The sequence below is a fragment of the Bos indicus x Bos taurus genome, chromosome 25 (genome assembly GCF_003369695.1).
Source record: "Bos indicus x Bos taurus breed Angus x Brahman F1 hybrid chromosome 25, Bos_hybrid_MaternalHap_v2.0, whole genome shotgun sequence".
NCBI lineage: Eukaryota > Metazoa > Chordata > Mammalia > Artiodactyla > Bovidae > Bos > Bos indicus x Bos taurus.
This window is the reverse complement of record NC_040100.1, coordinates 8635310-8649830: the sequence shown is the minus strand read 5'-3', so window position 1 is coordinate 8649830 and position 14521 is coordinate 8635310. Positions and strand designations below refer to the sequence as shown.

Sequence of the window (14521 nt, the reverse complement as noted above, 5' to 3'; positions counted from 1 at the left end):
AAGGCGTAGGGAGTAGACTCAGCCTCTCAGCGAGCTGGGATTCAGTACCCAGTGTAACCAACGCCCGCTCTGCCCAGGGCCCTCACCCACGCCTACCCGGCCACTCTCCACTATCTCTCTCTGCAGCTCCTTCGAAGCCAGGACCAGGATCTGAATGGCCTGCATTAGGCTGGTACAGGAACCAAGGATTCTGCAAAAGAGCAAGAACAACAAAATCGTCAAGGGTGCAAAACAGAGATCCACAATGCCAAAGACTGTTTTTGTTTTCTTGCCTAAAGTGAGGCAGACCTGGGATGGGAAAGGGAATATTCTGGAGGTGAAGCCCTGAAGGAAAGGTGTGTGAGAGAGGAGACTGGAATGGGGATCACCACCATAAGGAACAGAACAGTGGTGACTCCTGGGGTTCCTTTCCCCTGTAATGCAATAGTGGTATCATGGTATTAATAATAACACTTCCCTCGTGGTCCAGGGGTTGAGACTCCACACTGTCAATCCAGGGGATGCGGGTTTGATCTCTGGTCCAGGAACTAGGATCCCACATGCCAAGGGGTGTGGTATGGCCAAAAAATAATAATCATACTGATACTGACAATTTCACAGACTCGGCTGTTCCCTGTGGCGGCTTAATGTTCTGCTCTAATTGGTATGAGCCAAGGCAGGACAAGATGGATCCTCATCACCCAGGTGCCACCACGCTGCTCAAACTGACCTTTCGTTCACCTCCAATTTGACTCCTGTGTCTCCAGCTCGGGATTTGCTGAGCATCTCCTATTCAAAAAGAAGCAGGGTTTCCGAATACATCACAGAGACTGAGAACCCACCGGTGGCCTGTTACATCTTGGGTCCGACATCCCGCAGATGCCGAGAGACCTAGCAGTGCCCACCCATGTTCTCGTGAGGGCAGGAAAACAACTCAGAGCTCCAAACTACTCAGTAGGAGGCAGCTGGTGTGACCTATGGCCTGTGAGTGTCTTAACATCCTGGTACTGGGCTGATGAGCCCAGAATTCTGAGAAGTATGGCACCATGCCAACAGGGGCAACTGCACCAGGTCCTCCTACCAAGGCGGATGGCCTGAGTCTGCCACCAAAGGACCTGTCCAAGGTGCCCGCTCAGCTTTTCCCTGAGACAACAGCTACTGTCGATTTCCTGAGCACCTGGCCCCAAGACACCTGTACGTTATCACGCAGAACTGTTTACAATAGTGGTCCCCAACCTTTTTGGCACCAGGGACCGATTTCGTGGAAGATAATTTTTCCATCGACCAGCAGTGGGGGGTTGGGGGGGGGGTGGTTTCAGGATGATTCCAAGGCATTACATTTACTGTGCACTTTATTTCTAATCGAATGGTGCTGCTGATCTGATAGGAGGTACCTGACTATGGCCCGGAGGTTGGGAACCCCTGCTTCCTCCCTCTGAGGAAGGAACGAGTGTCATCACCGTCATATAGAGACAGAATCTGAATCTCAGCGAGGTTAACGTAACTGACTGGAAACCACACAACTAGTGAGTGATCAGTCTGGAACTTGAGGTTGGATGGCCTGACACCAAAGTATGGGATCCTTACAGAAACTGCTCATCTTCCCTTGGCTAGAACTTTCTATTTTCTGTTTCTCAGAGACCCTAGGGGGTTTGGGTTTTGGTTTGTTTTGTAGGGGGCTTTGCAGAGAAGGGGGCTTTCCTGGTGGCTCAGATGGTAAAGAATCTGCTTGCAATGCAGGAGACCTGGGTTTGATCCCTAGCCCAGGAAAATCCCCTAGAGAAGGGAACAACTATCCACTCCAATATTCTTGCCTGGAGAATCCCATGGACAGAGGATGCTGGTGGGCTACAGTCCATGGGGTCGTAGAGAGTCAGACATGACAGAGGTGGCTTAGCATGCATGCACGTACATGGGTCTCTGCAGAGAATGACTGAGATATACCCAACGGACAAAGCTGCAGACGGGTAGCAGTTGCAAACCATCACTTTAGGTGATCTCGCAGACACTCCCATACCTCTATTCTGGCCGTAGCGGCTTCAATGGCAGCGGAAGTGGCAGCCATCTCCTTGTCCACCAGGTCCCCCAGTTCCTCCTGTTTGATGTCCAGGCCTCTGGGCAGGAGATCCTGTGAACAGCATCACGAACGCTGAGACCACCCTCAGACTTCCTCTTTATCCTCCCGAGGCAGACCGGTAAACCTCACATGACAGAAGGTACGAAGACCCCGCCACGGAACACTTCTGCAAGCCAGGGAGGGGCTTGTCCGGAATTCTCTCTACCGAGTGAGCTCTGCAACCCCACACTCCTCCCAACTCTATGCTCACTCAGAGCCTATCTCCTTCCAAAAGGTCATCTCCATTGACCCCCACAAGGCCACTCAATTGCAGCTGCTCAGATCCTGACCCCACCCAAAGTAGCATTGATTGAATTTGCTGCTTGGGAGGTACTTCAAAAACATCTTCAAATGGGGATGATGTCTTCCAACCAGACAGTCTGTCCCTTATTTAACTTTGCTTCCAGGGGAATCATACGAGGCAGTTACTATTTCTGTCCTACAGATGGGAAGCCAAGGCTCAGAAAGGTCAAACATCTTGACCACAGTAACTGCTAACAGATGAAGAAGCAGGGATCTAAACTCTGGTCTGATGGCAAAGCCTGTGATCTTTAGAAATAGTAAGTGTTATACACACAAGAGTATAAAATAGATATGAGTGGGTCAAGAATATGATGACCCATATTATCCACCACCCAAACTTAAGGAAGAGCTTAAGAAACATCCTCAATACTTTGAAATCTCCTGTATATCCTGCCCTGATTCCATCTGCCTTCCTTCCTACTTTCCATTTAAAGACAAACAATTCAGTAGAATACTTACCATGTCTTTTTTTGGTTTGTTTTTAAAATCCCTATGAATGTATCTTTAAACAATATAATATTGAGTCTGAATGTTTTGGAGAAGGAGATGGCAATCCACTCCAGTATTCCTGCCTGGAGAATCCCACGGACAGAATAGCCTGGTGGGCTGTAGTCCATGGGGTTGCAAAGAGTTGGATATGGCTGCAAAACTAAAGATTACATGTTTTGGTCTTTATTTAAAAGGAACCATATTGCAAGTGAAAGAGGAGAGTGAAAAAGTTGGCTTAAAGCTCAACATTCAGAAAACTAAGATCATGGCATCCAGTCCCATCACTTCATGGCAAATAGATAGGGAAACAGTGGCTGACTATTTTCTTGGGCTCCAAAATCACTGCAGATGGTGACTGCAGCCATGAAATTAAAAGACACTTACTCCTTGGAAGGAAAGTTATGACCAACATAGATAGCATATTAAAAAGCAGAGACGTTACGTTGTCCACAAAGGTCCATCTAGTCAAGGCTATGGTTTTTCCAGTGGTCATGTATGGATGTGAGAGTTGGACTATAAAGAAAGCTGAGCACTGAAGAATTGATGATTTTGAACTGTGGTGTTGGAGAAGACTCTTAAGAGTCCCTTGGACTGCAAGGAGATCCAACCAGTCCATCCTAAAGGAGATCAGTCCTGGGTGTTCATTGGAAGGACTGATATTGAAGCTGAAACTCCAATACTTTGGCCACCTGATGCGAAGAGTTGACTCATTGGAAAAGACCCTGATGCTGGGAAAGATTTAGGGCAGGAGGAGAAGGGGACAACAGAGGATGACATGGTTGGATGGCATCACCGACTCAATGGACATGGGTTTGGGTAGACTCTGGGAGTTGGTGATGGACAGGGAGGCCTGGTGTGCTGCGGTTCGTGGGGTCGCAAAGAGTTGGACACGACTGAGCGACTGAACTGATACTGCAAGTATTTTTCTATGATTTGCTCTTGCACTTACCATTCTGTGTGGGAGATTCATTTTATGACCTAGTAATTCTATTCCTGGGTTTATACAGAAACTCTTATGTGTGTGCATGAGGAGGTATATACAGGAATGATCACAGTGTGGGACATCTCTGGTGGGCCAGTGGTTCAGAATCTGCCCACCAAGGCAGGGGACACCGGCTGGATCCCTAGTCTGGGAAGAGCCCACATGCTGTGGGGCAACGAAGCCCGCGCACCACAACTACTGAGCCCGTGAGCTCCAACTACTGAAGCCCACATGCCCTAGACCCCGTGTTCCAAAACACGAGATACCACTGCAATGAGAAGCCCACGTACTGCAACTACAGAGTAGCCCCTGCTCGCCAACCAACCCAGTGCAGTCACAAATAAATAATAAATTTTTAAAAAACTTAAAAAAAAAAAATCCTATGACTATGTCATTGTCTAGAAGGAAAGGTTGGCAGCTTCTCGTTCACCATAGTCATCCTTCATCCACACATTTTAGGTTCTCCATCTCAAGGCCCACTTCTCCCCCATGGGAACCTGCCTTCCCCATGTGATCGCTCTCTTCTTAGCCGTTTTGCTCTCTCTCGTATACATATTCAATGAATTCAACTATTTGCTGGGTGTTAACCACTCACTGAGTGAATAAATATATTGTCTTCATTTCAGATGTTACCTGCCCAACCAGATAAAAACCCTTGAAAACAGGAAAGCCGTCTTTGCGCTGCTGAGCATGGTGATAATCACACAACAGACTCCATTAACAGCCAGTGATTTAGGCAGAACAGGAAAGTCAATCAGGTGGTCAGATTTTACAGTCCTCTTACTTTAAATCAAGTTTCAAGTGTAGAAAGAACTGGCTTAGAACATCACCGATTCCCAAGGAAGCCCCCACCCCTCACTCCAAGAACTACTTTCCGCAGGAATAAATAACACTGATCATACTTCGCTAATGGCTGTGATCCTGGTGAGGCAGCTTCTCATGGCTGTGCTGTCGGCATTCTCGAAGATTCTTTCTTCCTCCAGGAAAGACAGATAGGTGAGGGTCTCCTTGCCGTACTGCTTACAGGCGTCAATCAGAGCTGCAGAGGCAAGGTGACGGAGACTTTTCAAAGGTCCCCCCGGCTCCCTGTGCATTTGGGGCGGGCCCTCCCCTCCGGTACTCACAGTCGGCCGACTCCGGCGGGGCTCTAAGGCAGGTGGCGCTGCCGTGAACGATGGTGTCACTGGTCAGGTGGGCCAGGAGTGTTACGGAGTGGAGGAGCCCACTGATATCTGCAGGAGTTGAAAGGGAACGTTCTCAGTCCTGCTGGAGGGGTGTCACTTCGGTCCCTCCTTCCTCCCCACTTTGCAAGAGGGACACACACACTCCTTTTCTGGGGGCGAAGGAACTGATGGTCATTGCTATGTTCCAACATTTCTGAACGTCACCTGGCTGTTGCTAGCAGTATACTCTACTTATCCTTCAGCTCTTACCTTCCGGGCACGCCAGGTACTGGCTCCAGCATTTTTCCAGCTGCTCAATGCAGCTGGAAGTGGAGTTGACCTTGGACAGCAGATGATCTGTGAAAGGGAAGACAGGGTGAAGTCAGAGCCATAGTCACAGCTCGCTTCATCCCCATTAGTTAATCTGCCTCATGGATGACCTTGAGGGGCGGAGGGTGGTGGTGGACGGGGGAGGCGTGTTGCCCTGCAGGAGCTGCCCTGAGAGTGGGGAGGGAGGAGAGGTCGTTGGCTATGCTGACACGTGATTCTCTCATTGTAGCTTCAAAGGCTCTGCTTTGGAGTTATCTGGTCCTTTAGCCAAGAACCACGGCAACCACACCACGGCCTTGTTTCCACCCCTAACTTCCCATCACTGCCAATTGAATCTAACCCGGCCTTCTTATTAAGTCTTTCAAGGCCCTAGGCATTGGCCTATACAGGAAAAGAATCTTTAAAAAAAATTTATAAAGTATATGTGTAACTGATTCACTCTGCTATATACCTGAAACTTTGTGTTCAGTCACTAAGTCATGTTCAACCCTTTGCAACCCCAGAGACTGCAGCCCGCCAAGTTCCTCTGTCCATAGGATTTTCCAGGCAAGAATACTGGAGTGGATTACCATTTCCTCCTCCAGGGGATCTTCCTGACCTACGGATCAAACTTGTGTTTCTTAACGGTCCCTGCAGTGGCAGACGTGTTCCTTACCACTAGCACCACCTGAGAAGCCCACGCTCAACATTGTTAATCAACTCTACTTCAATTAAACAACAAAAAAAGGCTCTTGGATTCTCATTCCTCTCGAGCTCAGAGCCCTGGCTCCGTGGGGCGAATCTACATTCACGCTCTGCCCACAATGCAGCAATTCCCATGGCTGCGCCTTTGTGCTCTGATCCAGAGACTGCATCGCGTAAGAGGTAAAGTGCAGTCTCCCTGCACAGGTGTTGCAGCCCCTGGTTCTAGCACTACTGGCTGTGTTCTCAGGTCATGTGCGCCTGCTTCATCACCCGACAAAGGAGGGATAATGGTACCATGCCCCAGCATCACGGTGAGGATCGCTGGACCGAGGCGCGTAAAGCACTGAGAATGCTGCCTTCACAGAGCATATCGAGCTCGAAGTAAACGTCAGCTCTTCCTGCTGTTTGTTTTTAATTTGGTTGCGCCGCGCGGGATCTCTGATCTTCATTGCAGCCTGAGGGATCTTTAGTTGCTGCAACTAAGAATTCACACACCACAACTAAAGATCCCGCATGCCGCAACGTCGGCTGTTTTTATGGGTTATTATTCCCCACTTTTCTTCCTCTCCATGGCTTCACGTTTCTCTTCTTCTTTCAAAACCCAGCTCACACCATCTCCTGAGGAACCCCTCCGCAGCTGCCTGCTCTCCTAGCATTTCTGCAGTCAACGAGGTACCCACATGTGTTCCTTCCTTTGTAACTGTGGGGTTTCCTTACAGATGGGTTCCCCGCTGAACAAGATATCCTAGTCCTTCCTGAAATACTTCACCAAATCGAGACCTTTCTAGTTAATACTAAAAATCATCTGTTCCCTCCCTTCTGCCTTGTCCTCAATGGGACCTCTCAGGACTTTGCCAACAAGCTCCCTCTGCTTCAAAACAAGCTGGAATCTATTCATGGCTATCCACGCCTTCCCAGATCCCCCAGGGCCCGGATGCTCTTCTGTCTAATGTGTGCCCCATCCTCTTGCAATGGGGGCCCCCTCTGACTCCAACGGCATGCCCTGAGGACTCTGGCGGCTAGAGCAGTGGGCCCTGGCTTACGCCCTTGCTGACTCTTGGGGGTGTGCAGGGGGAGGGTATCGCTTCTGCCCCTCTGTGCTTAAGGAAGATGCCTCCCCGTCTAGATCTGAAGCTCACGGCAGCCGTGTCTGGATTGAGACCACACTGTTCTTAGAGGCACACAGGGCTGCCTGTCCCTCCCCGTCCTGGCATTCAGAGGTGTTTCAGGCCACAGTGCCCAGAAGGCATTTCATGGGTGTGATCCACAACTGTAGGTGTCCCACCTTGTAGGAGGTGGCTGGGGGTGTGGAAAGTCCTACTGCCCAGGACATAGGCACTGCCCATTTTCCCCAGGCGATCCTAACACACAGATGTGCTGGGAGCCTGAGTCAGAGTCACACGGAGTTCAACGCCAACACGAGGATCGGTGCGGAGGGGCAGGGGGGATGACACCCAGAAGCCAGGCGAGGGGAGGGGCACCTGCAGATCCAGCGCAGCTTGAGAGAGTGGGCTCCTCAAACAGCCTCAGGGCCTCTTGCACCACCTGCTCTGCAGCCCTCCTCGCCTCGGCCAGAAGCATCTTGTGTTGATCCTTCTCGAGCCGGCATATAGATTCCTAGAGATGGTGGTCCCGGGGGGTGAGGGTCGGCCACAGACCTCCCTAATGAGCCTCCACCCAGTATCCACCGGTGACACAGCTGGGATTCCTGGCACCTTAGCTCAAGCTGCTGCTCATGAGGCCCAAGCCACGTGGTTCGACAGAGAAAAAGCCTTTAACCTTGTCCGCGGGCGTGTGCCACCAAGCCCAGGACGCTATGGCGCTGGACCACGGTGGTCCTTGGGAGAGAGGCCCAGGTCCCTTCTTATCTGCCCCGAGCGAGGCATCAGAAGTTATGCTCGCTGAGTATTCACCTTCACAATCTGGCCAAAGGCCCCAGACTCCCTTTCACAGCCCCCCTGCCTCCACCAATACCCACAACCCAGCGCCCACGGGTGTAAGACTGGACTTGGTCTGCCCCAGAAGCGCCTGGTACTCGCCTGTGCGCTGGACAGTTTGAGCTGCGTGTACTCCAGCTGCTCCCGAAGAGCGGACAGCTCCTCCTCCCGACAAGCCATGGCGCTCATCAGGCTGTCCCGGTCCTTCTCCAGGTCTGTGATCTGGGCAGTCCACTTTGCCTCCGACTGTGATGGGGATGGATTGGCCCAGAGGGAGTTGCTGGGAGAATGAAACTGTCCCCTTCCCAGAGATCCAAACCCTCTCCCGGGCCACCAGGAATCTGTCACCCGCATCCCCGAGTGCGGACTGATCCTGGATGGGACCAAGGGGACCACGTGCCGGTGGGGACGGATGCTGTGCTAAGTTGCTTCAGTCGTGTCCGACTCTCTGGGACCCCACGGACTGTAGCCCACCAGGCTCCTCTGTCCATGGGATTCTCCAGGCAAGAATACTGGAGTAGGTCATCATGCCCTCTTCCAGGGGATCTTCCCAACCGGGGATCGAACCTATCTTTCTTGCATCTCCTGTATCTTCTCCTCAACACCACCTGGGAAGCCCTAGCTGACAGCAACCCCGAAGCCCAAGGGGAAGAGAATGAGGAAGGGAAAGACAGGCGACACTAACCTGGGCAGAATTTTCCAGGCTGCCTTGGACAATCTGGAGTTCCTGTTTGCTGGTGGCAAGTTCTTGCTTCAAATTCTCTAGTACTTCTGTCTGTTCTTGAGTCTGAATGAGAAGAAAAACAGGAGTACTATGATCTAGGTGGTGGCTTCAAGGGATAAATACGTGTAAAAAAATTCCCAAGCTATAAATGTAGATTTGTTTAATCTTTTTTTTTAACTATTTTTAAAATTTTGGCCATGCCATATTGTATGCGGGATCTTAGTTCCCTGACCAGGGATCAAACCCATGCCCCCTGAAGAAGTCTTAACCACTGGACTGCCAGGGAAGTCCCTGTATAATTTTTATATAGAAGCAAGAGAGGTCAGAATGAACCAATAATTTTTCTTCCAGTTACAGGAAATGTCAAGGGGAGCTTTAGGCATGGGGTCCCAAAGAATCAGACATGCTTGAGCAACTGAGCACCACACTCAAATGTCATGCTTGCGCCCACAAATAACACTAATCAAAGCAGAACCAGATTTTTAATTCAGGCATCCCAACACCTGGTAGGTATTCTGCTGACTCACCCTATCTCACCATCTTGAAGCAATCCCCTTCTTTGATTTCTAAGTGGTATTTTTTTCAAAGAGCAGGTTGTGACCCATGAGTAAGAATTCATAACGAACATTTTTTTTTTAAATGCAATAAACAGAGCCAAAAAATAACCCACATAATAAGGTAAAGTATCGCTCTGTGAAACTTTGATTTTCATTAGATTTTTTTTTTTTTTTTAACTTTTTGGTCATACCATGCGGCACGTGGCATCGTAGCACCCCGCCCAGGGCTGGAACACATACCCCCTGCACTGGAAGCACAGAGTCCTAACCACTGGACTGCCAGGGAAGTTCTCCATCAGATGCTGTTTTTACTTTGGGACACAGAGAAGTGTGAAAGCCCCTGCTCCTAAGTGGAAGGCACTCTGTTTTATCCACCTGCCATCTCTTATGCCAACGGAACCTGCCGTCTAATGCCAACTCCACCCCAAGGCATGACTGCAGACAGCTCCTGGCTGTGGGTCTTTGTAAATGCCGATCCTCTCTCTGACATCCACCTGCTTCCACTTCAAAACCTCCTTGAGATTCATCTTAGCTGACGAGCCCCACTCAACTTCAGACCTTTCATCACGTCATGCCCCTAACAGCGTACACGTGAGTAACCATGTCCTGTGCCCTAGGGCCCCTTGCTACCCTCCCCACAGATCCGCCCGTGAAGACAAGGCCCTCAGTTCTGTGCAGTGCTCAAAGCCCCCTCCATCTCGATGGACGGCACCCCTCCTCGACTCCCACCTACTTCTCCTTCCACTCACCTTCCGCTGGGCCTGGTCACTGATGCGCTGAAAAGAATCCTCCAGCTCTTTTTTCTCCCGTTCCAAATCCACCTGGGCTTGTCTGGCCACCGACACCTGTTTGGTCACCTCCGCATTCTGCAAGAGAAGAATGGTGTCTCAAACTGGCTTACCTCCCGCTTACAGGCCATTACCCTGTAGAACCAAGGACGGCACTCAGACTGCGAGTGCCCTAAAGATGAACACAGACATCGCTTCCCCACCCAGAGGAAGCTGTTGCCTTCAGATGCTCGACTCTTTGTATTGCAAAAATGATCAAGATGGGGACTATCACAAGTAGGGCTGGTACCTAAGGGGGAGCTTGAGCTACGACAGCCAGGGAGCTCTGGTTTCCAAGAAATGGTGGGGACACTGGCCCTGGAGAAGCCATCCAGCCTGGGTCGACATCTCCCCTGGGCAGGGGGCCCTGGGCATGGGGGACAGGGTGCTGGTGATGGTGGTGGTGAGGCTCCTACCTTCCGCAGCAGGGCGGCATGGTTCTGCACCAACTCATTGTACTTCTCCTTCAGCTTGCTGTAGCGCTGCTCGTTGGCTTGGGCTTTCCCTGAATTGTCAAGGACCAAGGTGAGGCGTCTGCACTGGCAGGGCACCCTCTGCTCTTCTGATAAGCCAGAGTCCCTAGAAGACTATCTTGCTTTTCCACAAGCATCTATACCTCCTTCTCCCATAAAATTCTTACTTAAAATTAAAGTCCTCTGGCACGTCTGCTTTAACAAAGAATCACCTGATTCAAATCCCTCCACTGATTCATGCCCCTTGAGCATTCCAAATTTGGCATTTTAAAATCAGTGTTACTGGCTGCTACGCCACGATTTTTCATAAGCTGTTTTTCTTTTGTCTCCCCATCTCTGTGTTCCCAGCAGGGCCTCATGGGGAACTCCAACCCCTCCTCCTAACCGCTGATGCTGACGTTCACGACAGCCCCTCTGGACAGACGCCAGGCAGGGACCCTGGTGCCCAGCCTCAGCCTGCATTCCAGGGCTGGCGGGGTGCCGCCCTCCCCGGCCCCACCCTCATGCCCACCCCAGTGACATCTCCTCACTCTCGATCTCCGTCAGGCTCCGCTGAGCCTTCTCCGTGTCCTCGCGCTTCTTCTTGAGCTCGTCCAGCTCGGCCCGGAGGAACTCGCTCTCGTCGGCCGCCTGCTGCCGCAGGTGCTGCTGCTCGGCCAACTCGGCCTCCAGCTCGCTGGTGCGGCCCTTGAGCTGCAGCACAGCCCGCTGGCTCTGTGGGGAGGGCCCAGGGATGAGCAAGAGCGCGGGGTGGGACGAGAAGGTCCCACCTACCACGTCTCTAGTGCCAACCAAATAAACACCTGGGTTTCCCAACGAGCTCACTCCCAAGGCCTCTCAAAGAGAGGTCACTACAAGCCATCCACCCACCAACAGGGGGTGAGGGCAGGGGAGTTCCGGTCCTGTTAGAGGGGCCTGGGGGCAATGACAGACCAGCTAGAATGAGGAAGGGGAGAATGCTTGCTGCTGCTGCTAAGTCGCTTCAGTCGTGTCTGACTCTGTGCGACCCCATAGAAGGCAGCCCACCAGGCTCCGCCGTCCCTGGGATTCTCCAGGCAAGAGTACTGGAGTGGGTTGCCATTGCCTTCTCTGGAATGCTTGCTGGTCCCAGGTAAAGGATCTGATCATCCATGAGTCAGCAGCAGATACTGCAAATAGCCGGCAAAGCTACAAGCCAAACCTTCTCATCACCACGTGACAAGAACAGGTATCACCACAGCCAGCTGGTGGTCATGATTCTCTCCAAGTATCACAGGGCCCCTGGAGTGTGGCTTAAATGCTGCTCGCAAGGGTAAGTGTACTGGAAATACACGACAACCTGGTGCTCTGGCTTTGGCATTTCTACTAATTAACCCTCCATTAAGATGTGGCTCAACAAGAGTGGATGTGAAGAGAATTTAATATTGAAAGCTATCATGTGCCGGTGAAGCCCAGAGGTGGATCTGAGCCCAACTCATACCTCAGTCTTCATGTTTTCCAGCTGTGCTTTCAGTTCTCTGGTCTCTCCAAACAGCTGATCAATTAACTGATCCCTAGGAAGAGAAGGAGAGCAAGTTTGCTTCCACTGTGCTTCTCTTTCCTTTGAAATTCGAGCTGGGAGACCCGGGGAGGAGGTTAAAAGCCGATGTTCATTTGGGAACAATTCTTTGAAATCCTGTAAGTTAAACTCTAAGACCCGCAGTGTCTCCAGATACTAATCTACTACCCACGGGCCCACAGGTATCCTAGCCTCATTGGCTACTCCTCTAGGATTTGAAAGGGGTCAGTATTCAAAGGTTAGGACTTCCCAAGTGGCTCAGCAGTAAAGAATCGGCCTGCCAATGGGTTCAATCCCTGGGTTGGGAAGATTCCCTGGAGAAAGGAATGGCTACCCATTCCAGTATTCTTATCTGGAGAATCCTATGGACAGAGGAGCCTGGCAGGCTACAGTTTATGGGGTCGCAAAAGAGTCAGACACAACTTATTAACTAAACAACTCAAAGGTCAAGACGTTTATCTATGAAGCCAGAGAATTCCTCTTCAGTTGGGTGTGGCGAGTAAGCTCGGCTTAACACAGGGCCCACACCATCTGCTTTAACCCCACAGCCTGGACTCACTTCTCATCCTTGTTCACGCCATTCTGACTGTTGAAATTGAAGGGATCGCTGCTGGAGGAGCTGCCAAAGATGTCATCGAACTTGCTGTCGAATGAATTCTGCTGTGACCAGAAAGGAGTGCAGACAAAGTTAGAGACCCAGAGGGGTCTGTGTGGGTCTCAACAGCCACACGTGGGAACAGATGCTTTCTTAATCTGGTTCAAATCTAAGTACAGCGCCTCCTAGGAACGGCAGGGCAGCGTGATCTGTCTAGGTCGGCGGTTGGGTTAGAATGTGCCTCAACTTCTCTGGTGGTCCAGTAGCTAAGACTGTTCCCAGTGAAGGGGGCCCAGGTTTGATCCCTGCTCAGGGAACCAGATTCCACATGCCTCAACCAAAGACCCCCAATGCCAAACTAAAAAGATCTCATGTGACACAGCAAAGACCTGCTGCAGGGGCTTCCCTGGTGGCTCGGTGGTCAAGAATCGGCCTGCCAACACAGGAGACACAGGTTCGATCCCAGGTCCGGAATCTGCCTGCCAACGCAGGAGACACAGGTTTGATACCACATGCCTCGGAGCAACTAAGCCCGTGTGCTGCAACTACTGGGCCTGTGTTCCAGAGCTCAAGAACAGCAATTACTGGGCCCGTGTGCCCTAGAGCCGGTGCTCTGCAACAAGAGAAGCCCCTGCACCGCAACGAAGAGTAGCCCCCACTCTTTGAAACGAGAGAAAAGCTTGCACAGCAACGAAGACCCAGCACAGCCATATATAAACAAAGTGTAAAAAAAAAAAATAGAAAGAGCCAGTGCAGTCAAACAAATGAATAAATAAATAAGAAGGTGGCCGAGCCTGGCCACGGTCCTCCGCCCGCCTCCCTGCACCCGGAGGGCACTGGGAAGGGCTGAGTGAGCTCCTCCCACGAGGTCCTCACCTGCTGGGAGGCATCCATCCCCATGAGGTCATCCTTCTCTAAGACCGGCTCGCTGTCGGGAGATGACGCCTCGGCTGGGATCACCACCACGGGGCTGACGTGTTCTGACAGGGCGGAGGCTCGTAGGAAATTAGGTGGGTTCTGAAGAGGGAAGACACATTTCTTGAACCCTGCCCGCCTGCCAGCCTCGAGGACAGGCCCCCTGGGCTCGGCAGTTCCTGGCACGCTTACCTCTGGCAGTTGAGGGATCTGAATGAGCCGCTTGAAGTACTGCAGGTTGCTGGAGCGGTAGAAGAAATCTTTCAACCTAGGGGTGGAGAGAGGTTGGAGGGCTGCTGGGGGCCTTCACTAGCCCCGAGGAGGGGACACCCCACTTTCCTACTGCCTGCCCAGCTCCGGGCACAGGCTGCCAAGGAGACGGCCTCTATGGTGCAATTATGACGCTGCTGGAGACATTATGTATTGCCAGCCCTCACTGATCTAGGGGTGAGCAATGTTGGTGTTGCTTAGTTTTAAGTCGTGGCCGCCTCTTTGCGACTCCATGTGGAGCCTTCCCAGGTGGCTCGGGGGTAAAGAATCCACTTGCCAATGTACGAGATGCAGGTTCAATCCCTGGATCTGGAAGATTCCCCCGAGAAGGAAATGACAACCCACTCCAGTATTCTTTCCTGGAAGAATCCCATGGACAGAGCAGACTGGCAGGCTACAGTCCATGGGGTCTCAAGAGTCGGACACGACTTAGTGACTAAAACAACAACAAATAATCTTGGATGGATATGGGAATGAAGAAACTCCAATTTTTTCTCATCCTCAAGTCTCCATCTTGTATCAAAGCATCGAAGGCCAAGAGCATCAGACATTCTTTCTGAGATGAAAGCGGGTTAGTGATAGCCCTCGCTCTGCAGCACGGAATTTTCTCCTGCTCAGCCCAAAAAACGAAACCCCTGGG

General features: G+C 51.3%; 1 protein-coding gene across 4 annotated transcripts in view; it reads right to left on the bottom strand.

Moving 5' to 3' along the window:
- The window catches only part of HIP1 (huntingtin interacting protein 1), a 137866-nt gene that overhangs the window by 12712 nt on the left and 110633 nt on the right, over positions 1-14521 (bottom strand). For 2 of the 4 annotated variants that reach the window (XM_027528228.1, XM_027528230.1), the window contains exons 10-25: positions 13804-13879; positions 13573-13713; positions 12661-12758; positions 12024-12096; positions 11095-11278; positions 10508-10596; positions 10014-10130; positions 8669-8770; positions 8086-8229; positions 7528-7663; positions 5303-5389; positions 4994-5101; positions 4772-4908; positions 1997-2107; positions 710-768; positions 97-190 (exon numbers count right to left, since the gene is read on the bottom strand). In XM_027528228.1, the coding sequence (XP_027384029.1) occupies positions 97-190; positions 710-768; positions 1997-2107; positions 4772-4908; positions 4994-5101; positions 5303-5389; positions 7528-7663; positions 8086-8229; positions 8669-8770; positions 10014-10130; positions 10508-10596; positions 11095-11278; positions 12024-12096; positions 12661-12758; positions 13573-13713; positions 13804-13879 (1756 nt within the window). Of the gene's footprint in view, positions 1-96; positions 191-709; positions 769-1996; positions 2108-4771; positions 4909-4993; positions 5102-5302; positions 5390-7527; positions 7664-8085; positions 8230-8668; positions 8771-10013; positions 10131-10507; positions 10597-11094; positions 11279-12023; positions 12097-12660; positions 12762-13572; positions 13714-13803; positions 13880-14521 lie in introns of all 4 variants that reach the window. The other 2 variants (XM_027528227.1, XM_027528229.1) reach the window with 1 other exon arrangement.